This window comes from Hippocampus comes, unplaced genomic scaffold (genome assembly GCF_001891065.2).
Source record: "Hippocampus comes isolate QL1 unplaced genomic scaffold, H_comes_QL1_v1.1 scaffold285, whole genome shotgun sequence".
Taxonomy (NCBI): Eukaryota; Metazoa; Chordata; class Actinopteri; order Syngnathiformes; family Syngnathidae; genus Hippocampus; species Hippocampus comes.
This window is the reverse complement of record NW_017805073.1, coordinates 279,909-303,190: the sequence shown is the minus strand read 5'-3', so window position 1 is coordinate 303,190 and position 23,282 is coordinate 279,909. Positions and strand designations below refer to the sequence as shown.

General features: G+C 44.9%; 2 protein-coding genes across 6 annotated transcripts; both read right to left on the bottom strand.

The window, feature by feature from the left end:
* Nucleotides 1–5: 5 nt before the first annotated feature.
* chd8 (chromodomain helicase DNA binding protein 8) lies at nt 6–19,036 on the bottom strand. 5 transcript variants are annotated; one of them, XM_019864777.1, is made up of 40 exons: nt 18,435–18,538; nt 16,038–17,089; nt 15,605–15,919; nt 15,381–15,494; nt 15,126–15,299; nt 14,797–15,026; nt 14,584–14,695; nt 13,741–13,950; nt 13,576–13,644; nt 13,423–13,478; nt 13,210–13,327; nt 12,474–12,557; nt 12,226–12,363; nt 11,948–12,069; nt 10,412–10,655; nt 10,149–10,325; nt 9,877–10,020; nt 9,633–9,731; nt 9,345–9,504; nt 9,010–9,220; nt 8,734–8,929; nt 8,438–8,608; nt 8,056–8,346; nt 7,740–7,960; nt 7,367–7,569; nt 7,077–7,233; nt 6,903–6,992; nt 5,881–5,984; nt 5,605–5,728; nt 4,801–4,876; nt 4,436–4,710; nt 4,052–4,284; nt 2,783–3,424; nt 2,592–2,695; nt 2,296–2,505; nt 1,831–1,923; nt 1,624–1,737; nt 1,419–1,520; nt 1,227–1,331; nt 6–1,093 (listed from the first exon to the last, which is right to left on the bottom strand). In XM_019864777.1, the coding sequence occupies exons 2-40, from the start codon at nt 16,986–16,988 to the stop codon at nt 713–715; spliced, it is 7,620 nt and encodes a 2,539-aa protein (XP_019720336.1). In that variant the 5' UTR covers nt 16,989–17,089; nt 18,435–18,538; the 3' UTR covers nt 6–712. The 5 variants fall into 5 exon arrangements, with proteins under 5 accessions (XP_019720336.1, XP_019720335.1, XP_019720333.1 ...); XM_019864776.1 differs by having other exon boundaries at nt 14,797–15,299; nt 16,038–16,193; nt 16,275–17,089; XM_019864774.1 differs by lacking the exon at nt 18,435–18,538 and adding an exon at nt 19,018–19,036 and having other exon boundaries at nt 14,797–15,299.
* A 714-nt stretch (nt 19,037–19,750) lies between these two features.
* Nucleotides 19,751–22,419, bottom strand: cbln12 (cerebellin 12). The gene is made up of 3 exons (XM_019864750.1): nt 21,543–22,419; nt 20,449–20,568; nt 19,751–20,359 (listed from the first exon to the last, which is right to left on the bottom strand). Exons 1-3 carry the CDS (start codon nt 21,810–21,812, stop codon nt 20,162–20,164), a joined length of 588 nt encoding a protein of 195 aa, XP_019720309.1. The 5' UTR covers nt 21,813–22,419; the 3' UTR covers nt 19,751–20,161.
* Nucleotides 22,420–23,282: the final 863 nt, after the last annotated feature.

The following is a 23,282-nucleotide window of genomic DNA, read 5'->3' as shown; positions in this document are numbered from 1 at the left end:
ACAGATTTGCTGCCACTGTAGTTTTGCTGTAATTCAGGTCACAGATAGATCATAAAACAAGAATAGCAACTCAATTGTCACCTTTGCACCATAGGACACAATTTACCTGATCTACATAATACAATACAACCATTCTTTATTCACTGCCTCAGTAACTAATGCAGCACACTCCCTCTCCTTCACACAGTTAAAACATTAACAGTACACCCACACATTGGAACCCCTCATATGTCCTTTACAGACTTGTGTGGACTCAGGTGACAGGAGCACACAAGGCTTTGAGATGTCACTTCATTCATTATGCGTAGTCCGTTGAAGACCCTACTTGAGGTTCCTTGATAAGAAAAAGTTATCTACAGCAGGAGGCCCCCCGTTTTGGTCACAGCTGGGAATGTGATGGGAACTCCTCAATTCGGGAGTGACTGGAGCAGGATAGTGGGCCACAAAGAATGAGTTTTGCCATTTGCTGCGGCTACAGTGGAGGACTGAGGAGAGGCGGATTGAAATTGTCGCTGATGAAAAGGAAAACATGGGTGCAAACCTGGTCTCTCAAAAAAAAAAAAAAAAAAAAATCCAGATAGAAAATAAATTCGTGATGCATAAAAGCAGCAACATAATTCCAAGTATAATTTGATACAGAAAGTAAAAATAAATGAGGGATAACAACGCACTTTCAGACGGGGACTAAGTCAAACGGATTGGGGAGAGTGAGTCAATCCTCCGAGCTAGATGACGAGTCAGAGTCCTTCTGTGTGAGGATGACATCATCTAATAGGGCCTCCTGATCTGAGCTGTCATAGTCTCCTTGGGAAAGGCTGTCACCAGCCTCAATTTTAACATCGAAGTCCGGACTGGTGAGGAAGTGTTGGGAGGTCTCCAGGTCCTCCTCGTCCATCATGTAAGCCCCATCCGAGACCAGAGTCTCCTCTTCCACTCCTTCCAGGTACGGATTTTCTGGCGCTGGCTCTGGAGTGTGGTGGTGTTGGTAATGGTGATGGTGGTGATGGTGATGATGGTGGCGGTGACGACTTTTCTTGGGGATCTCTGAGTATTCAGTCAGTAGTCGATGGAAGAGCGTCTCAGGCAAAAAGCCCTGGAAGAACGCAACGTAGAGCACAGCTCAATGATTCTTGGAAGCTTTGCGGTATATTTAATGTCACAAAAAAGGTTTGCAAAAGTTTGGTTTCATACGCGTGTACATTAGGAATCAAGAAGGTCGTACGTACAGAGTTTCGAACTGTTTCTGACCAATCGGGCGCGACAACGAAATCGGCATTTTCTTCTAGATATTCTCTCAAGTCTTGCAGCATCGGACAGAACGCAGCTCCGATCTTAAATGGAGAAACAAAACGTGTTGGAAGAAAATGTCAACAGGTCTGAAAGAAGAGTGTTCAACCTAAGCGAATAGGATGTCTAACCTTCTTTCCCGTCCTCATGTTAATAAGCTTGACCTTCTCATTGCCTGTTAGGGCTTTATCTGCCTTCCTCCTCCTCTTCCTCTTGCTCCTGTTCACAAGAAGCTGAAGGAACAAGGAAAAGGATTGGACTCCATTTTGCTTCTCACGTCGATCTTTCAAGACCAGGTAACAACAAAACGTCAAAGACATTGACAAATGCCTGTACCTCTAGCATGTCTCCTTCCACCTCATAATCTGGATTTTCTTTCAGCCAGGTGGGAGGGTCTCGGCGGCGAGGAATACGCTCCAGTGGATCAAGGAGGCCATCTGGGTCTGATAACTACAAGACGGAAAGATAGCAGGAATTCAGCGGACAAAATGCGGCATGCTTGTCGCACCCATCGGCTTTTTTCCATCAAGATGATCATTGTACCTCGAGTTCTTTGCGACGCTTACGGCTGCTTTCGCCACCTGACCCGTTGGGCATCAGTGCCTGCTTTGAGAATGTCAGCTTCAACCCCTCCTCCTGGTATAGAGAGAGAGAGAGAGAGAGAGAGAGAGAGAGAGAGAGAGAGATGTATTGAAGCCATCATAAACACCACTACTGACCGACCAAGAAAAAAAGAGCTAAATAAAATTATACTAGCAGTAAAATTTCAGCAGCTTTGCTTTGAAATCTCAATTTGAAAACTCAATAGAAGTGTATTACCGCCAGCTTTAGTGTATTTAGCTGTTTGCCATTTTGAAAACTGGAAGGGATGGGAGTTTTGGGGCCAGTTGGACAATTTCAACATACAAACGTGGACAAAAAAACAACAACTGTAAAGTCCTTTTCAACAAACAGTGTTGACCAGGATGACACACAAGGCAAGATGCGAAAGGTTTGGTGTACAAATACCTTGAGGAGTTTGACAGTGAATTCTCCATCCTCTCCTTCTCCAGGAACGCCGATGGCTTTGCGGCCGGCCCGAGCGTAGGCCATCTCGTCTCCCTGCAGCTCGGCGCTTTGGTTGACGTGAGCCTCAGACACGTAGCGCCGCCCAGATGGCCACTGACCAGTAAGCACCAGTGTACACAAACTATCCAAACGGTTGATCAACACACGGTCCTGAGTTGAAATCAGAGGTATTAATTAAACATGAACCATGCACAAATCAAAAAGAAACCGTTTCCCTGACAAACAGATCCATTTACCTTGGGCCAGTCTACTCGAACAGGATCCGTGGGTGGAATGCCATCCTGAGACAAGGCCATCGAGAGTAAACTATTCTCTTCATCAACATCACAAGCCTTCACACCTGACAAAAAACAAATACGGAAAAATCTTTTGTGTTGACTTCTTATTTTATAGAACCGTGCATTGCTCTTGTCAAATAGCAGCTGACCTCCATCCACTTCTTCTTCACTATCCCCACTCTCGTCACTGCTGCCTGAATGATCAGATGAAGACGAACCCGAATCGGAATCGGAATCGGAGTCAGAACCACCCTCTTCGCCTCCTTTTGTTCCTCCCTTGTTTTTGTTCTTCTTGAAGCTCCAGCTTGGCCCTCTTGCCTTGCCATCATGGTGAGTCACAGGTGTACTTTGCAGATGAGCACTGATTTCACCACCTAGCAAACTAATGTCCAATTCTTGTCCGTCCTCCTTCACCCCTGACACCTCCGCAATGGACTTTGGCTGGTTGAGATGCATGATGGGTTGCGGCAGGGGCGGAGGCGGGGCTTGCTGATTCTGAATGAATTCATCTCGGGCCGCAGTGAAGGTGAACTGTGGGTCAGAGAAGACGGAGAGCTCGGTGCGGCTGACGCCGTGCAGCGCTGCGCCGAGCATCAGCTGACGGTCGTGGTCCGGGATACTCCACCAGGTGGGCAGCTCGGAGGTGCGGGGGGCCAGCAGCAGACGCTCTTCCAGAGAGGGGTGTGGAAGGACTCGCTCACGCAGGCGGCGGAGGAGGCTAATGCGATAAAGTGTGCGGGACGCTCGCTCCTCTGTGATGGGGGCCACAGTCTGGGGAAGTGGCGACGAATCTAGGGAAAGTACGATGGGTTGAGGTTTTTGATCGACCTTCATAAAATCAGACAGAATGAAACCCAGTGGATGCATGAATCTAATTTTATCTGCGCAGGTTTTTTTTTTTAATGTCAGTAATATAAATCCAAGTTAGAACAAGCAGTGTTGGGCAGCAGCGGCGCTACAAATAGCAACAGTACTAGGTTAACTTTATTTCTCAATTTTGTCAACACAATAATAGCCAGTTAAGTTCGTCTGATTAGAACAAGATGGAAGGCTAATTATTTGAGTGTATATTTTTTAGGGATTGATCGGGACAAGTTTCACAAACAACTGAATTCAACTGAGAGCCCCAAATTTTAATAGACCACGCTAGATAGCTGTAACTTGGGAAAAGAAAAAAAAAAGTTTTAAGGTACTTTTACTACTTTTGTCATTTTATTATAGCTTTGCTGCCTACATCGCTCTGGTGGGTAGTTTCATTTAATGTTGAACTTGTAACCTAGCTCACTACATTTTCCCAGTAAGTTGCCCAAACATGGACGACATGCTTGAGCAGCTACCTGACAGCGTTGAATGCTACATTTTGGGGGTGCCTCTGCGATAAATGTGTGTGTATAGGAGTATTGGGTGGCTGCAGTTACCGTCATCCCGGCCAGGACGCAGGTGGCACACTCTCCGGCACATTGCTACAAAAGACCGGAAGTAGCGGCTAAGGCTTTCATCAGTTTTTTTATCCAGGCGTGCAAAGGTACGGAATCGCGTCCATTCATAGTCTTGTTCTTCTCCCTCAACAAGGCCAGACTCCTTTTTTATTCTTTCAACACCAAAAGTTGAGACAACTCGGTAGAAGTCACATTCTTCCCGGCGTGTCCACCTGCAAAAAGATGTGAATCAGAATTGGTGACTTTGTCATCAAAGTGAAATACACCTCTGTAGTTCAAGTGAAAATCAAAATGCCTTTTTGAATAGATCTTCACATTTAAAAAGGGGAAGAAAAAAACAAACAAAAAAAAAAAAACTCATACCTTTGTTGTCGCTCCTGGCGCGCTATCTCCTTCAGCTTGCTGGCTTGCTCACATCTCCGGCGTCTACGGTCGCCCTTTGCCTCCGCTTCAATTTTCAGCTGCTCCTGCCTGTAGCTACGTTGGTACGCTGTGACCAACCGCCGTAAGCGAGCGGTAAGCGATGAACTCGAAGGCCAATCGCATCCGCTCTGGTTCTGGTTAGAAATGCTTTCTGTGATCACTGGAGCCGCCTTGTCTTCAACAGACATGTCCTCCTCCATCTTCATACTGTCAGGCTGGAGGACGGAAGCGTTACATGACAAGGTGAGAGACTTATTTGTTAAAAGCTTTGGGAGCGATGGTGATTTAAATTCTCAGAGGTATACCTCATCGTAAGAATCTTTGGGGAGTCTTGATGCTGGCTTGAACTCTGGGTCCTCAGAGTATTTATCATAATCACCCCTGTGTAATATAATAAATACGGAATAAATAAATAGACAAAGAAACTATGTGTGTGTGAGACATCGCCTGAGTCAGCAGCAGAAACTCTCTCAGAGTAAATCTAGATTTCAATATTGATAGAAGTGAATCATATACAGCTGCACGCTGACTTATGAGTGGAATTTGAATGGTGACCAAGCTTGTAACTTGAGGTACTCATATTGTACATAAAATTGAATTTTTTTCATTGAGATGACCCCAAATATCATGAAATCTGCTCCAGTGCCCCAAAAACCTAATTTTAGAATAGAAATAGAAAATATATCATTAGAGGTGAATTATCAAATCAATCGCTTTTCTTTATCACTTAATCGTGAAGAGACCTTGTTCAGTTTAAAATTTTCGAAACCCTTGGAATTTCAGCCTCTCAACAGTAAATACTCACAGATTCCTGTAGTCCTTTATGAAAGCAGACTGGTTATCTTTGTGTCTTTTTAAATAAGACACTTGCAAATAGCTGGTTTTATTTGGGAAAACCAATGCTTTTTCTGACAAATGCAACAAATTTAAATAATGTCTCATTTGGGGGGGGGGGGGAATACATACACACGTACATACATACACCTCTAGAGCTAGTAACTTACAAAGTGCACTGGTACTTTGGGTACCAGTGCACTTTGTGTGAATACATATTACGCCACTAGAATTTATAATTTACAAACAGGTACAAGAGTGTCAGCATGACTCACTCATCTCCCAGCTCGCCATCAGCAGTGTGCTGCTCGGCATCGATAGCCTTGTCGTCTGGGCGGCCCACCCTCTCCAGGAAACAAAGACGTGGATCAGCTCGCATGGTTGTATACATCTCATAACCTAGTAACAGAGAGATGGTCATTTAGTACTTGGGCTGGGGGAAAAAAAAGTCGACTTCAACAACTGGTTGACACTTTTTTTTTTTTTTTTTTGGGAACCGATATAACCGAATAAGCAGAGAAAAGCCTTGCCGTTCTCCAGAATATTCTTACCATGTTTAAACACACCAGCCAGCAGGGAGCGGTCCGCCTCGCCATCCCACCATCCTGCAGGTACCTCTTGCTGCTCCATTTCTGGCATCCAAATATCAACAGCTCTGAAAGCAAAGACGTTAGTCCATTGTGTGTCTCAGGTAGCTTCATACAGAGAGTGTGCATTGGTAGGAGGCATGGGCCGATATAAGATTCGAACAATACAATAAAAGTCAGCAAAAATATTACCGGTTCACAGTGTTAATATTTCAGCTCAAAAAATATCCCTTCTGGAAATATTTGGGATTTGTAAAAACAGCATTTGCCCCCCAGTGAAAACAGTTTTATTTTTAAACAAAATATGGAATATTTGGTACATTAAAAATATGTACCATGTTAAGTTTAAATATTGTAACATGGTACAATTCTTGTTCCGTTTGAATTCCTAGTTAGTTTGTCTCATCACTGGTGAGCTATTTTTAGAACAGACCCATGGGCGATTCATGTTGTCCTTGGGGCTAACTGGATGGGGGAGGGGGGCAATGCAAATTAATAAACAGAGGCATCAATGTAAATGCCTCTGCAATAAAGGGGAGTTTGCAGACTCTTTCGTCCCCAATCTTCCTTCTCCTTACGTAACTGTTGCTTTGCTGTAAGCTGAGGCGACTTGTTTATATAGCTCCCAATATAACTAAATATGATATGGCTCTATAAAGAGCCATATCATATTCATCATATTATATTATATTTAGCTCATTACGGTGGAAGACAGTATTAGTGGTTATTGAAACCATGACATTATCATACCATAGCAGAGTGTCAAACTGGTAATCAGCCCATGCCTAATTGGTAACCCGTCACCTTTGTAAAATAACGGCCCAAAGTTCTTTTTCCATCTTCTTCTTTGTTTTTAATAATGTGGAAGAATAGAATGATCTGTTAAACTCAGGATGTAGGGCATTTTAGCATTTTCTTTTTGGGTCAAAATGTGACTTTGGCCCCTTATTTTAAGAAAGTGATACACGAACCGCTGAAATTTATACCTGATGTCAGCCCCCTTTAGGACAGACTCAGCATGTTCCCCAATCACTTCCTGTTTCAGATAGTACAGCATACGCACCCTGAGCAACACCCTATGAGAGAATAGACATCAGATAGAGACACAGCACAATAGTACGTACACGTATACAGCAAAAGAACTTTTATGCTCCACTAACTTGTTGCACTGGTGTTTGAGATGTTTGCGGTAACTGTCATCGAGCAGCAGCGTGTCTGGGTTGTACTTGCGGATCCACTCCACCTTCTGCACATCAAATGTGCTCTGAGCTTTTACTCTCTTACCCTTTCTGCCTCTGGGGACTGGGATGGAAAGGCCTGGGGAGAAAAAAAGTCAACTCAACCGAGGCAAGAAATTCTCAAACAAAGCAATAAGCCCCTTTCGAGCTTCCCCGAGAAAGCTCTTTGCATTCCACGCAAGTTGAAACTAAGCCATGAACATTTTTCCTACCAGAGTGGTTGAGCAGTGTTTGGGGTTCACGTCCGTTCTCTGGTGGTGTGATGAGTTCCCAGATGAAACTCTTGATGTTCTCATCTCCACGATAGTGAAGGAGACAAAATACCAGGATGACACGGCAGATTGTCTCCACGTCGCGCTCGCTCAGGCGACGCTTACATCTGGCGTGAGAGAGGATGTCCCGCCAGCGGCCCCAACTGGAAGAGTGACAAAAAAAAAAGGGGGTGTGAAGGAGGTCACCATGAAAATAAAAACCAATATAATCCTATTTACTTGCAAGTAATATGTTAGTGGCTCCGATCAGAAGAACAACCAAATAAACAACATTAAGCTTGAGAAAACTAGTTTATTATTCAATTGTACGCACCCATAGACCAGTAGATGTTTTTCCACACGGAAACAGTCAGTGCGACCGTAACCCACTCCAGTGTGCCGATCAGCACGTCGGGAAGAACGAGAGTGTCTGGAATTCGCAGGTGGGTATTCTTCGTCACTGTCCGCATCAGATAGTTCTGCACCTTCTCCTCGCAAAGTGGAATACTGGCGGGTCTGCTTGCGCACTCTGGGAGTGTCAATAACGAGTGTATTCTAAGGGCGAAAGAAACAATTCCCAACAAATTGAGACAAAATGCAGGTACACAAGAAGCGCAAAACAACCTTTTTAAAAGTGACGATCAGTTTACCTTTCTGTTGATCGTGTCCATGTCTATGTCGGCTTTCTTAGCCCATTTTTCCCAGAATTCTGGGTCATCAAGGGCAATGTCGTTGCGGTTCTCAGAAGCCACAAAGCTGGCCTTCGAGAAGGTGGAGCCCTTGCCTTCGCTCTCTATGGTGATGGTGGTGGCTCTGCGCTGGAGGATCTGGTCAATGTCTTCCTCGCAAAAGCGACTGCCCTCATCGTTCTCGTCCATGATGGCGGCGTAAGCGCCTTTCCTCAGCAAGTCCTCAATCTCCTTCTTAGAAAACTGCTGGATCTGACACAACAAGATTTTGATGGGTTGAAAAGTAAAACGTGCAAGAAACAAAAAAATCCATAACATAAATTGTACGCGACTGTTTTCCTACCCCATTAACATTGCTCTCTTTATTGCCGCTCATGCTTTGCAGGACGGCACGGTCGAGACCAAGCTTCAGACTTGCTTTGTCCAGCATCTCTCTCTCGTAGGAATTCCTTGTGATCAGACGGTAGACTTTGACTGCTTTTGACTGGCCAATACGATGACATCGGGCTTGTGCCTGCGGGAGTTGTTAGAATAAATAAGTAAATGTATCTTCGTGGTGGGATGTCGTAGCATGAATCGGCGAAAGGAAAGAACTTCAGAGACAAGTAAAGTGGGCTCGAGCAGCAATTGAAGATGTACCTGCAGGTCATTCTGAGGGTTCCAGTCCGAGTCAAATATGACGCAGGTGTCAGCAGCAGTGAGGTTGATACCCAAGCCGCCGGCTCGGGTACACAGCAGAAAGACAAAACGGTCCGAGTCAGGCTTGCTGAAGCGATCGATGGCAGCCTGCCGTAAATTGCCACGGACTCTGCCATCAATCCGTTCATAAAGGTATCTAGGAAAAATATGTCAAGAAGAACTTATAAAGAGACACACAACAGCCGGCCGAAAAAAGTAAGAGAAAATGTGTCCCACCTCTTGTTGATGAGGTAGTCCTCCAGAATGTCCAAGCAGCGCACCATTTGTGAGAAAATGAGGACTTTGTGACCACCAGCCTTGAGACGCGGCAGCAGCTTGTCCAGCAAGACGAGCTTTCCGGCAGACCGAATTAAGGCCTGCAAATGGAAATCTGGGGCCAGAGGGTCATACACCTGCCGTAACTCTGCTACAATCTTCTCCTCCGCACCTTGTTAAGAAAGACAAGACACAGCACCACCAAATTAAGACTTGTTAAAAAAAAAAAAAAAAAAACAACATCTCAAGTTACGCGCACTTGCATAAAAGAGCCAACTGAGAGTTAGTTGCAATACCATTGATGAGGTAAGGGTGGTTGCAGCACTTGCGCAGTTCCATCATAGTGTTGAGCAGGTTGGGGACATTGCTGTTACTGTTTGCACCTAAACTGAGAAAACTGAAGTTCCTTTCCAGGATGGCCCGGTAGTACTTCTTTTGAACATCCGTCAACTCAACCTGAGAGAAGGAATACAAGAGTCATTTCAAATTTCAACTCTTCACAACAAAGGTATAATGACGACGCCGCTGCAAAATGTTGTTTTATCATGTAAAATAATCATCATGCATTAAAAACATTTAGGAACCTCAATGATTGTTTCCTGTTTGGGCGCCAAATTCTTCTCAACATCCTCCTTGAGCCTTCGCAACATCATCGGCTTCAATATCGCCTGCAACTTCTGAACCTGAAGGACAGGAAAAAAAAAAGATGCTCGGTCACTACCAAGTTTAAAATATTACGACAATCATAATTTATAATTTTATTGTCACAAGGTAAACAATAGTACAGTCTGTTTGTGCCAGATGATCATACAGTCATGTATTTTGCACCTGTTCCTCTGTTTTGAGGTCTCCAAAGTCCCTGAGGAATTCAATTTCAGAGGGGAATTGGGCAGGCTCCAGGAAATGAAGCAAACTGAAGAGTTCCTCCACAGTATTTTGGAGAGGAGTGCCAGTCAACAAAACCTTGTGCTCCTGAGGGAGGGGGGGGGGGGCAACAATAAATAAATAAAATGAGGTGACACCCAAATCAAAGTGACTGCTCTCTGTTTTGCACGATAGGGTTTTGATTTTTCAGAAATAGTCTACTCGGGTCAACTAACCAGGTCCAACATTTTCAAGCTGTCCAACAGCTTGCAATTACGATTCTTGAGGCGATGCGCTTCATCAATGATCACACAACGCCAGGATATCTCCCTCAGCTCAGGGCAGTCGGACAACACCATCTCAAAAGTTGTAATCAGAGCATCAAATTTGTACGCCCCTGGGATTAAATGTTCCTGTGCACAAAAAAAAACCCCAAAACAAACCAACATTAATTAGAAATGATCCATTTGAGCTTTAAATCAGTTACTATCAAGCATACCTTGTCATCTTTGCAGTACATCTCGTACTGTTGGATCATCTGCCTGCTGGCCAGGCTGCCGTGGTAGACAATGGCATTCATGTTGGTCCATGTGGAGAACTCCCTCTCCCAGTTGGTGATGGTGGAAAGCGGAGCAATGACCAAGAAGGGGCCCTGGATCCCAGTCGCATAAATCTCAGACAACAGAGTGATGGACTGGATGGTCTTCCCAAGGCCCATTTCATCTGCTAGGATACAGTTTTGCCTGAAACACAAGGTGTGAGCAAATGAAGAGAGAAAAAAGTTGAAGATATTTCCCAATTTCCTTCCCTTACAGTGGCGGAATCATTCAGTATAATTTTCTTTAGGAATATCCCATGTTGATAAAAGCTAAATGGTGTGGATTTTTTTTAATTTAGTGCAGTTTAGACATTCAACTGAATTTATTGACTTCTACGCGCACTCTAGTTTATTCCATTTAAATGCAGACATGTGAGAAATGCCTAACACTAAAGCGCTTATTATTTTGGGAATTTTTAAGTAAATAAATGTGATATTACATGACAGTTTCTTAATAATGTACTCTGAAAGGCACTTGGCACATGTTACAGGTTTGAATGCATGACATTCATGTGTTCTTCAAGGCTGGAAATAATGTGCATAATTTGACTCGTGAACAAAAAGTACATCGTGACATAACTGACATTATGAAGGGTACCAGCGTAAGACCGGTTGAGAACCAGTGCCATAAACCACGTCAGCAATGTTGTCTAAGATGCGCGCATGAGCAATTGCGCACTGCTTTCACACTCTCAGCGCACAGCAAATGTATTTAGCTCACCGATTAAAAAAAAAAAAAAAGAGCTGTATTTGCATTTTGTATTTTTATATTTTCCTCACATAAATTAAGTGAAAAGTTTGTTTTAACACATGGTTGATGGAGCGGGAAAGGACAGAAAAAGACCGAAATTCAAGGCGAGCACACATGTAATCCTTGTCAATCATTGCTCTCCGCCGAAGCCACCCCTAAGATCAGACACGGCGTTGTTCAGTATTTGAGTTGTCCCACTTCACCGAGGGAAGGAGCCTCGATGCTTTGTGAGTCAGTCGATGGTCATGTATTGGCAATTCCGGAGTTTGGGAAACCCGAGCTGCTTTCGTCATCGATGCATGTGACGTAAATGATTATACTTGGGCTCTCTCAGTCTCTATTTTGGTATACAAGTGGTTTGCCTTTTTTTTTTGTAACATACATACATCATGTAATGTGTTATGATGATTTTGGACAGGTGTGATATTGGTTTGGCCGCAGTGTGCACGTCTCAGGTTGCTCACCGTGGCCCAAAGAATGCTCAGGGACTTTGTGTAAATGCTCAGACACATGGAAAATTACAGGGAATATTGCATGTAACTGTTGGAGTGAATTAAAAAATAAATGAATAAATTAGAGGGGGAGAGAGCGAGAGAGATAAAAAAACAATTTGAACACACTCAATGTGTGACTGACTTTTTGTTGCATTTTGCAGAACACGTCAGGTGAATGGGTGTGATGCATACCTGTTGTACCAGTTGAAGAGCAGCCAGTTGACACCCTCCAACTGATATTCTCTAAGAGTGTTGCCATTGTTGTACTCTCTCGTCTCCTCCAACTTCTTCCATGAGCCAGCCTGTGGTCGCGTCTACAGAAGAGAACAGAGTTTAGTTTCGTCCTTTTCACGTTCAACGAATGACTGGAATTAAGAAGTAAATGAGATGCATTTGGCAAACTTGCCTAAACATTACCGAGAGGCAACAAGCTAAACATGTCAATTAAATTCTCGACATGTGGCACTTACTGTTCTCTTGAGGCGAGGTTGTCGGGTTTGGATTTTGTTAAACTCTTCCACCTTGCCCTCGTCCACATCCTCATTCAGCTCCCAGGTTGCGTCTTCGTAAGGCAGAGAGCACCACTTCACCAAGTAGTAAATCACAGGCTAAGGGGATGGAAGCAAGTGTCACACTTAGAAACATCGCAAACAATTTGCTTTCTTTAGATCTGAATATCCACATGTATCCCTTTTTTGTGTTCTTTCTTCTAATCTACCTCGCCATTGTCTTTGTCTGTACTGTGAGACACATCCAGGATCCTGTCCACTTCCACGTAGTCTGGATTAAAGAGCTCCTCCTCCTGAAAAGTACCACAGAGCCGAATACAGTCAAGTTCTTTCGATGCAACGACGGCACTGGACATGCTTTGGAAATCATTGTCTTCTGTTTTTATTTATTTTTAACACAGTGTCGCAACTTCATTGGAATTGGACCCGAGACATTCGGAGGGCGCAAATTAGCATCTGATAATTTTCTGAGCCAATCAGACTTGAGTATTCACTGAAACTATGGAATGACATGGCATGATCTCAAACAAACATTGTAATTGCTCTTCCAAAGACCCCCACCCAAAAACCTCCATATGAATAAATCTACACAAATTTTTATATATATATATAGAGAGAGAGAGAGAGAGAGAGAGAGAGAGAGAGAGAGAGAGAGAGAGAGAGAGAGACATACAAAGTTTTCATTTTCCACACTTTTTCCAAGCCTTGGAATTTATGAAGTCAAAATCCAAACTTTTTGTATGCTGTGATAGGAACCCTGTACTTTCAATAAAAATATGAATTGTTTGTGTGGTATTAGTGAAAGTGAATTGTTCATTTTGTGATTTTGACCACAATAAGCCCAATTTAGGCTGAAATGTAATAAATTCCAAAGGGTTCGTATACTTTTTCGTCACAATGTGTGTAGCTGACAAGCTGCAACAAAAATTACGTCTGTCCTCTCACCTCATGGAAAAAATGCCTCATCTGCGCATGTTTGGTCTTGAACCTTTTGATCTTTTGATGGATTCTCTTGTCTTTCTCCAGCTGCCCCAGAGTGGCCCATTCACAGTGTAAGTATGAACTGGAAACAAGAACGTGAAGTCCTCGATGTATTGTAATCAAGCCGCATGCTCAAAGTAAAGGCTGCATTTTGCTTGTCAAGGTTGGGAGACTTACTAGTTCTTGTATTTTACAAAGAATTCCTCGAGACTGGTATACTGGCCTGGGGACACCTACAAGAAATGTTTTGTTGTTTTTTTTAAAAGAAATTTTCAACAAAAGTAGAAAATTATAAATGCAACCGTGAATAAGAAATACATAAATGCATACTTCTTTCTTTGTTACGCGCATGGAAAGGATTTTATCTACAATGGCAGCATCTTCTTCACTTGGGTTTTCCTGCACAGATAAACAAATGTGACATTTCAATGAAGAGTAATGCTCTCAACAATCCTTTTTTTCAGTTGAGTCTCAAAAGGGAATGATTCAACACACCACAAAGAACTGCATGCCAGGCAGTCCGTCACCATGTAAGTCAATTTCCTGGCGGACGTGTGCCGCTGCGGGTGCTGCGCTGATCGAGGCCACGGCCGCCGTGGTCGTCGTAACGTCGACATCCTCCTGCTCGTCCTCGTCGTCTGTTATCTTAATGTCCAGGTCCTCGGTGTACTTCTTCCTGTTCACTACGCGATTAGAGCGCCTCTTCTAGACAGAAAAGGTTTTCGTGTTTATTAGGAGTCACTCGAATATTATTCACAACACCTTCATTAAGCGCGTAAATGTTGTGTGATATGACTGAAAAGTATAGCACGACAGAATTATTTCATGTCGGTCGATATTGATTGAAACGCTTCTCCTACGTGTTTGGGGTCGGCTGCACGTTGCCCATAAGACGTGCAATCGATCCCGTGTCTCTATCGCGATACATACTGATATTGAATTATCGCCCAGCCCGAATATGACTCAAAGCCGTAGCGACACCTCAGGAAATTCTTCTGAGGCCATACTAAGTGTATATAAACAGCTGATTGAAACACAAATGTCAACAAATTCTACACCACAATGGAAGTAAACGAAAGCCATTTCTAACAGAATATTGTTATAGCATTTATTACATATACGCAATGAAGTAAGAAGTTTTGTGGTGACAATTAATCCCCGGGCCATTCTAGCGACCTTTCCAAGGAGTTACGCTCCAAAAGGACACTATGCCATACTGTGGCACTCTGAACATAAACTCAATTGGCCTTGGCAGCATGACGGAATAGACTGTGTTCAACTTCAGAGGTGCCGCTGTATTTGGGGGCAACCTTAGAATGCGTCAACATGTCTTTTTACCATGATCAAATCTTCTTCCAGCGCAGCAGGTGAGGCTGGACTCAACTCCCCATCCGAATGATCAGAGGAGGAATTTCTTTTTCTTTTCTTCGCCCCCACAAGAGTGATAGTACTAAGAGAGGAACAAGAAATCAAAACACATCCGTGACTGTTATCCAGAGATCAAATGAGTGTTAAAAAAAAAGACAACATTTTGCAACATGCATCTCTTACTTTGTCTTGATTTTGCTTTTGCCCTTCATGCCACCAGCGGGTACGGTGGTGCCTCCCATATCTACAACCGCCCCTCCTGCTGGTTTGGCTTTGCCTTTTTTGTCAGCTCCTCCTGCACTTTTAGATGGCATTCCTGCAACGACAGGACTTTTCTTCTTGCTCCCTCCCCCACTCGGCTTTTTCTTTGCAGACGTGACCACGGTCACGGTGCCTCCAATTTCTGGTGAGATCTGCGTGGATGGGAGTTCGTCCTGGTTGAGTACTCGAGGCAAGTTCTTCTCCCCGCGGGCTTTCGCCCTCGCGATGGCTTCAGCCACAATACGATTTGCCTTCTCCTGCTTGCAGAGGATCTCCACCCGTCGCACAGAGGAAGAATCGCCAGGAGCCTTGGTGATGCGGATAGCCTGCGATACCGGGGTGGTCGTGCTGGAGGGGCCTGCTGTTGAGGAGTTGACGACCTTCACCACTGAGACAGCCCCACCGCCTGTAGCTGCTGAGCTCGTCTGTATTGGCAAAGAAATTATACTGTTGTTCCTGTCGCATCAAAAACACCAAACTACAAGGGGCATAATAAAATGATGTACCTGTGGCTGCAGAAGCATTTTGAGAGGCACTGCAACTCTCTGCCCCCCTTGGCCTTGAGAAATCTGCAATACCTGCGGGCTGCCAGTACCGCCTGCTCCTGAGACCAACTGGTACTGAAAAGTTACAAAAGTAAGGCACAAACGGCTTGTCAACTGTCACAATAAAATAAATAAATATTTGCACGTATTTAATGATTTTTCCCGTCTTTGAAGAACAATCTTACCTTAACTCCTCCTTGCTGGTTTGGCTGCTGTTGCACCTGCAGCTGGATTGTAAGAACCTTGGGCTGCCCTCCTGCCTGGCCTGCAGCCCGGGCCTGGGTCAAGGCTGCAAGCTGGCTTCCCTGGAGGACCAGCTTACCCCCTGGGAGCTGTCCTAGCACCAGTCGAGCCGGAGCTTGGACTTGTTGCTGACCTCCTTGGCTTGCTTGAACCTGCGTGACCTGGGGTTGGGCAACAACAGTTTGACCCATTGACGAAGCGGCGGCAGCCTGTGAGGGCTGCTGGAGAACCAGAGTGATTCGTTTTGCTTCACTCCCCTAGAGCCACAAACAGAATAAATTAATTCTCATTGCGATCATGAGCAAACAGCCCATATACACAGAAAGCAACCCAATTCTAGTCTCATTTGACAGTCTGACTGCAAGGACCACTTACTGGGGTTTGGGCCTGCATGGCCGGCTGGAGTTGCACTTGATTTTGCGCTTGGATTTGGATCTGAGCAGGCTGGCTCTGGGGCTGGACTTGCACTTGAGCTTGGACTTGTGGCATCTGTGTTTGAGTTGGAATCTGCACTTGGACCTGCTGGCCTTGCTGGGGCATGGAGGTGAGCAGCAACTGTTTAACTGGCCCGTTGGGGGACTGCAGCAGCCGCTGCACACCCGCAGCACCAACCTTTAATTGAGTTTGCCCTGTGGTCGTTTGGTTCAAGACGGCTCCTCCTTGTAGTATGGGCATGCCTGGTTTAAGCGGTGAGCCAGACACCAAGCGGATGACTTTGCTGCCTGTCTGGCTTGTGGCTCCTGGTACAGTCTGCAGCACCTGGGCTTGCCCCTGAGAACCTTTAAGGATGACAATCTTCCCTCCCGCCTGCTGTGTGATGGCAGATAGCTGCTGGGGAGTGAGTTGCTGAGCGATCTGTGCGAGCTGCTGGGCAGCGGTGGTGGTGGCTGGAGGACTGGAAACAGTTAGCGGGGAGTTAAGCAGGACAGTGCTACTGCTGACCACACTGGCATTGCTAGCAATGGGTACTGTGGCATGGGCTTGAGCTTGAGGTACGGCATCAACAGCAGCAGGAGCCTGGGCTACAGTGGAAACCGCAGATAAAGAAACAGTCTGAGCAGCCGCCACTGTTGCTGTCTGCTGTGCGGGAACTGGAATGGAGGCCTGTTCAGGTACGGTGGCGTCTGCGACAGGAACACAAAGGCCAGTGTTGACTGGAAGCTCAGGTGCGGGCGATGACTCAACTGGTGCGTCCACCTGACCTAAAGCCAGCTTAAGAGCCTCTTCCACTGGGTCTGATGAACCCTGAGAAAAGGAGTCATCCGGGAGGGCATCCAGGTTAAACAGGGGTGTGTCCTCAAAGAGGTCCATTATGGGATCTGCCATCTTGCCCCCTCCACGCAGGGAGATGGGCACAATGTTAGAGACGCTCCGAGATGAAAGCTAAATTGTACTCATCCGGTTTTTCAAAATGTCAAAGGAAACAGCTGGAGATCAGAAAGAAAACAGAAATTAACAACACAAATTCGGCATGATTTATCGATGCTGCATGATTCCAGACTATTGGTATTCAGTAATAATAAATAACAGAGGCTGAAAGGCCGTATCTCACTGAGCTGCAAAGGTTTGTGTGTGTGCATGTCGCGAAGGTTTTTTCTTGAGGATTCGGTCAGGGTCCCAAACGATTGCAAAGTTATTTTAATGGTCTCAATCATTTTTTTCTCTTTGCAAAGAACATTTGAACACGCTCAAAATTGTATGCCGATGAGAAAAACTGTTTCCATTCACTGTTTGGCAATGTCTGGTGGATGCCTTTGAAACTGGTAGCGACACTGAACGAACCCGAAACATCCCACTGCCTCCCTGCGCAAAAAAAAAAACACGTGCTATGTGTGCCTTGCAAACCTTCGCTGCTCAGTGAAATAGGGTCTTGATAAACGAGAAGTAATAGTTAGCCCTTGTTTTCAGCATGTTAGACTTCCAGATCTGCCAATACAACATATACACACATTTAATTCAGATGTATTCAATATACGAGAACCAATGACCATCTCACACTACCAGCATATTTTGTATACCATGGAATATTCATAAACGGTTGGGAAAATGGATGGATGGCCACTCTTTAAAAGTAAACGAGTGATCAGGAAAACCAGTGTTATTTTAATTGGGATTCTAATTAAATTATTTAAGTATTGCATAAACAGGAATAAACAAATAGGCCTAATAGATGTTAAGGGTGTAGTTCACTGTTCGAGTGATAAGTGGCTTCCCCCCCCTACAAAGCCAATATTTCTCATATGCTGCCAGGATATGGGCACAACTGTGATAATTAGCTGCTGTAGTTTTAATCATATAAAACTACAATGGCAAATATTTAATCATTGGGAAGAGTTGGCATTAAAGTAAGTGGAGGAGGCAGTGATGGAGAGGTAGGATGCTTTCCTCTGCTCACATTGCAGTCTGCCTCACAAAACCGTCGGTTAGCATTAGCATCTACCGTCAAGATGTGCCTATTGCCAAAGCGTGTATGCAAGCACAGCATATATTCACTCGTAATCACGCCGGGTTGTATGTTTGGGGCAGTTAACTGGCTTCTGGGTCCATTACAACCGACCATCAAGTCAAGCGGACTCCTTCAATCTCATCAACAAACCCGACCAAACCAAAGCAACGTGCCACAATAACCATTACCCGTCAACGTTCTGACACGGGTTAGGCCGCAATACTCTTTCAGTTGGTCTGCGTCCATTTTTCGGTAAAATACCCGAAAATAACCATCAAGTCCGCTGCCCGAAGGCTCCCGGTAATAATTCGGGGCGCTAAATTTACCTTTGCATCGACACACATGGCTTTCTCCGTCTCACAACACAGTACGATTACAGGAAACGGCTAGGGAAGAGCAGGAACTAACATTTTTGCTCGAGAGCCCGTACAAAGCCTGCCTCGCGGACGCTGACAAGCTCCAATTGGTCCTTTTTCTTACTAGCCGGAAGCACGCGGCAATGCCATTGGCTGTTGTAGTCGTCATTCAAACTTTGGCCGCCGTTAGGCGGGATGAGAGCGAGGTCGGTTGCGGAACAAATGCGGCCTAGCCAAGCTCATTTGACTGAGTGATCGTCGGTCCTGCCGTACGACGGTCCTCGATCCTAATGTGAGAAGCCGCTAGTAGAGAGGCGAGACTACTTTAAACATACTGTGTTTTAGAGATATAAAAGTTAGAAATAGGGAGTAATAACGGAAGCCCATTTTAATGACACGTCGTCTCTTTTGCCGCATTTTTCATATAAGATGCTTACTTTGATCGTTTAATGAAGACTCCGTGTGATTTCGCGCTTTATTTTTTGTTGAAATGTAACATATATTATAGACACTGACTCTGATAAACTCTTACCTCGAAATTACTGAATTTTACCTTTCGTTTATCGGCGTACCAGTCAGCGAAATAATGGTACTCTTGCATCGCACCGTACATGATTGAGGGATCAGCGCCTCCCAGTGACGTAATGCAGACACTGACATTATTGGCGGGATGAATGAGTAGCCTAAATTATACGCAAGGAGATGCCTTGACATTGACAGGAACTCCACAAAAACATTCTTCTCTTACGATTATTACTACTTCAGCTCCATTAATGGGACACTACAACTTACCGTCTGACTTGAAAATACTTGTGTCAATAGTACTAAAAAGGCCGCTCCTGAAACGGGACCGTGTCTCAGATTAAATCTGAGTGTATCGGCAATGAATGAGAGGGATGCAACGAGTGTGATGATAAACCAGGCAAGCGTAAGTGACTACATGTGTGGCAGTACACCACTCTTTATCCGAGGCTGCCCTGCAGAGACGAACCTTGCCGCTCGCCAACGGCTCCATCTGTCTGCGGCCCTGCAAGGAGTATATTTGCGTTTCACCATGCTTACTCTCTGCCCCATGCCGCACTGCAAGGTCCACGCCAACGCCGGCTCTGCTGGTGGGAGCTATATTTACAAACAGCTGCTGTGGCAATGGCTACAGCACCGTGAGAGGGAGGCAAAATAACAATTCTGTGATTTGTTTAGATTAGAACAAACATATCGACACACAGATCAAATTCGATAACTACTTGACAAAACAGGCGGCAGATTAAAAGGACCCACTGAACCAATTTAACATCGTATATTTTAATGAGTTCGGAATTTCTGTGTGAATAAACATCGGATGCAGGCATAAATAGGTTTAGCAATAGGAGAAAGTCATGACAGCACTTGTTCAAACATTTAAGAATTAGCCAGAGAGAAAAATTGTCACAATAAATTTCAAAGAAGCCAACGATGCACAGGGTGACTTTATAATTTTACTGTTCACAACTGCAATGTCAGTCATACAAACAAAATAAATAGTTATACACATAAGCAAAAGAAATTTAGCTTACCAATTCTGATCCACCCATTCCCCTTTCCCTCCACTAAGGAATAGTTTTGGCTTCTGAAACTTTGCATGAAAAGGTTGTTTTTGTGTTTTTCTCAACTCCAACATTTCTTCTACCACCATCACCACAATTCAGCTTCCTGCTCACTCACAAGGGGAAGACCAGGAACCCAGAGAAGGTGGAGTATTTCCAGCCTCCCATCAGGTTACCCCTCTCGAGTCGGAGATAGGCCTTGTCCCCCTTCTCCATGATCACCAGACCAGCATTGGTGGCTGCTTCCCTGGTCACATCCTGATCCCCGGCGAAAGCGGAAATCATCGGCCAGCCGTTCACCATCAAGCTGACCTGGAACAGAGATCACGGTCTGCTTTTACATCCTCAACCTCAGCGGTCACAAAGAAGAGTACAGTCAATTCCATGGCCGAGTGACTTACCTGAATTGTCTGTCTGTTGTAGGCTTTCACAACGTGGAAGTTGAAGCTGTAAACACCTCTTCTTGGTGCAAGGAAGACGCTGCTCTCCTGATCAAAATGACTGCCCACGTTCACCAAGATCTGCATTTGACAGCATGAAAGGATGGAGGCAGCAAGGATAAGATGTCACATACAAGCCGCAAGGTGTAAACGGTTTCCCAAATCAAACACAAATTCAGTGTTAAACTCAACTCATGTGATTTTATATATTCGCCTTCATCCATCATCCATTTTCTAATCCGCTTCTCCTCACGCGGGCCGCGGGCATGCTGCAGCCTATCCTGGCCCGTCTTCGGGCAGTAGGCGTGGGACGCCCTCAACTGGTTGCCAGCCAATCATTTGCCGCCTTCATTTAGTTCATAAAATATCCCTGTAAATAAACACCTCCCCCAGCAATTTTTTTTTTTTTGTCTAATAGGCCTTCACGGACCCAATGCAATGAGTCGATCAAAACCAAAGTTTCATACCGTCAAATTCAGAGAAAACAGTTGGCTTGGGATTGTTCGACACAAGGAAAAAAAAGTTGCGCAGTAAAACAGTTACTTGGAACGGAGTTACTAATTCAACACGTTTTGGTCGAGATTTTAGCAAGCATCATGGAAGTTGACATGTTTGATTTGCTTTTGTGGGCCACATAAAATGATGTGGCGGGCCAGATCTGGCCCCTGGGCCTTGGGTTTGACACCAGTGATTTACACCAAAGGACAATTTAGAGTCATCAAATAACCTAAAAAGCAAGCGGAGATCATGCAAACTCCATTCAGGAGTCCGGATTCAAACTCCTATCTGCAGAACTGGCAGTCAGATGTGCTCACCGCTGCGCTGCCATACAGTATACATACTATACATAAAAAAAAAAAAAAAAAAGCACATAAATAGGTGCTGAATGCAATGTAGAAGCTCTCCCAAATTTGCTTTAAAGTTGGTTGTTACAGCCAAGATAATATGCATTTTAAAAAAATTGAAGTTAACACTAACCATCAAATTCTCACTTTATTTCCCCCCACCCCCCCACCCCAAATTTCCAACCTTGTACATTTTGCGTGCACACTTACATTATCAAAATAGATGATCATTGTGCGATTGCTCATGTCCGTAGGCTCGTGGTTGGTCTGGCGGCTTGCAGAGAAAGCGACTCGGCCGCTGCCCGAGCGGACAGACATGCCCAGGGCGTTGCCAGCGGGTTCCGATGAAGGTGTGGAGTCACAGACCACCAAGCATTTTCCCTCAAGAATGATGGGCTCGGTGTCATTCTGCCCGTTGGCTCTCGGTGGCCCCCACAACAGCGGCAGAGCCAACAGTAGGGTAAGATCACAAGTACGCATGACTGATTCTTGGACGGTTAACCAATAATTGTTGATTCTCCGACGGGGGTCAAACAATGGTGTTCCCGTCACTGTTCAGAGTTGTCCATTCCTCGTTGCGGTTCAAGTTTCTTGTGTGTCAGTCCAAAGTCCCAAATCGCCCCGTCGCCGTCTCACAAGGCCTTAGCAGAAGAATGACAACTCGACCTCTGGTCCCTTCAAGTTGACTTCCTCAGCGAAAAAAGAAAAAAAAACTGACAAGGCAGCTGAAAAGTATCTGGGGACGGGAAGAATTTGACAAGATGAGCCCAGGATGGTTGTGAAAGATGCATAGATTTGATATACCACTAGCAGAAGGATGCAAGACTGAGGTGAGGTTGGGTGGGGGGGCAGAAAAAGAGAGGGGGTGGAGGAACAACTCCACTGAGTGACCATCTGTCTTGTACACGTTGCTCCTTCCCACCTAATGCCGTTCGCTCAACGTGCGTTTCCTCACATGGTGCGCGCACTTTCTCACTCGCGCACTCGTTTCACGCCGCAAAGCTAAACATGGAGCACGCCTTGCGAATTTCTCTCCGAGCTCTAGCGTTAAACCAGTTGACTGTTAAGAGGTGTTTCGAAAGAGAAGACGCGCTGATGTTCAAAGAGATGCTCCGCCTTTCATAATTGAAACATATTAGCAACAGATTATCAAACTTAAGTGGTGCAATGAATGGTCAAAATGGGTGTCACCTGTATGTATGTATCCCTTTGAGAATCTCGTATGCAACACTCCAAGCTCTGGGAAATCATGGATAAATATATTTAGTCTTCCTCCTCGTTCCTCGCATAATTCCGCACACCAGCCAGATTCGAGCCAAGGCAGATATGTGATCATCTCTCACTTTTGGTTCTCCCTCTCCCGCTCTACCTCGCTCTGCCACCCCCACTTTACCTCCGCCTCTCTCATTCTCGATGCTACGTCCACCCACGACCACAGTGCAATTTCAAAAATATCAAAGTCATTGAGCATCAAAGCCGTTTCAAGAGAAGAAACTTGAGTGGCGGAGTAAATGTAATGATGTCCATGCGTTCATTTTTATTTTTTTTGGCTGGGGGGGGGTGCATTTAAGCCTGCTCACAAACAAATAAAAATAGCTCTGAATGTGAGTGTCACCGTTATCTCGAGTTCAGATGTTTTCTTCGGCCGTGTCTCAGAAGCCAAAACAATTCTTGATCCTACATGATACCGCCACGCAAGACCTTGGCGAATCTTGTGACACTTCGGCTCAGTAAGCATCCAAAAACAGGACCAAATGTGTTTTTCTTCTTTGATTTACTTTATTGACAGACAGTCATACAAACAACCGTCCGTGCTCACGCTTACACCTTGGGACAATTTAGAGTGTTCAATCTGCCTGCCATGCATGTTTTTGGAATGTGGGAGGAAACCAGAGTACCCGGAGAAAACCCACGCAGACCCGGGGAGAACGTGAAAACTCCTCACTGGGA

Excerpts from the sequence above, each read along its gene's own strand:
- chd8 (XM_019864774.1), bottom strand. The coding sequence starts at position 16,988 with ATGGCAGATCCCATAATGGACCTCTTTGAGGACACACCCCTGTTTAAC. Across the intron at positions 8,347-8,437 it reads AAGAGAGCAATGTTAATGGG|ATCCAGCAGTTTTCTAAGAA; the intron begins GTAGGAAAACAG and ends TTGTTGTGTCAG. Across the intron at positions 4,285-4,435 it reads CGCCAGGAGCGACAACAAAG|GTGGACACGCCGGGAAGAAT; the intron begins GTATGAGTTTTT and ends ATCTTTTTGCAG.
- cbln12 (XM_019864750.1), bottom strand. The coding sequence starts at position 21,812 with ATGCGTACTTGTGATCTTACCCTACTGTTGGCTCTGCCGCTGTTGTGG. Across the intron at positions 20,569-21,542 it reads TGATCATCTATTTTGATAAT|ATCTTGGTGAACGTGGGCAG; the intron begins GTAAGTGTGCAC and ends TGTCAAATGCAG. Across the intron at positions 20,360-20,448 it reads ACAACAGACAGACAATTCAG|GTCAGCTTGATGGTGAACGG; the intron begins GTAAGTCACTCG and ends TCTCTGTTCCAG.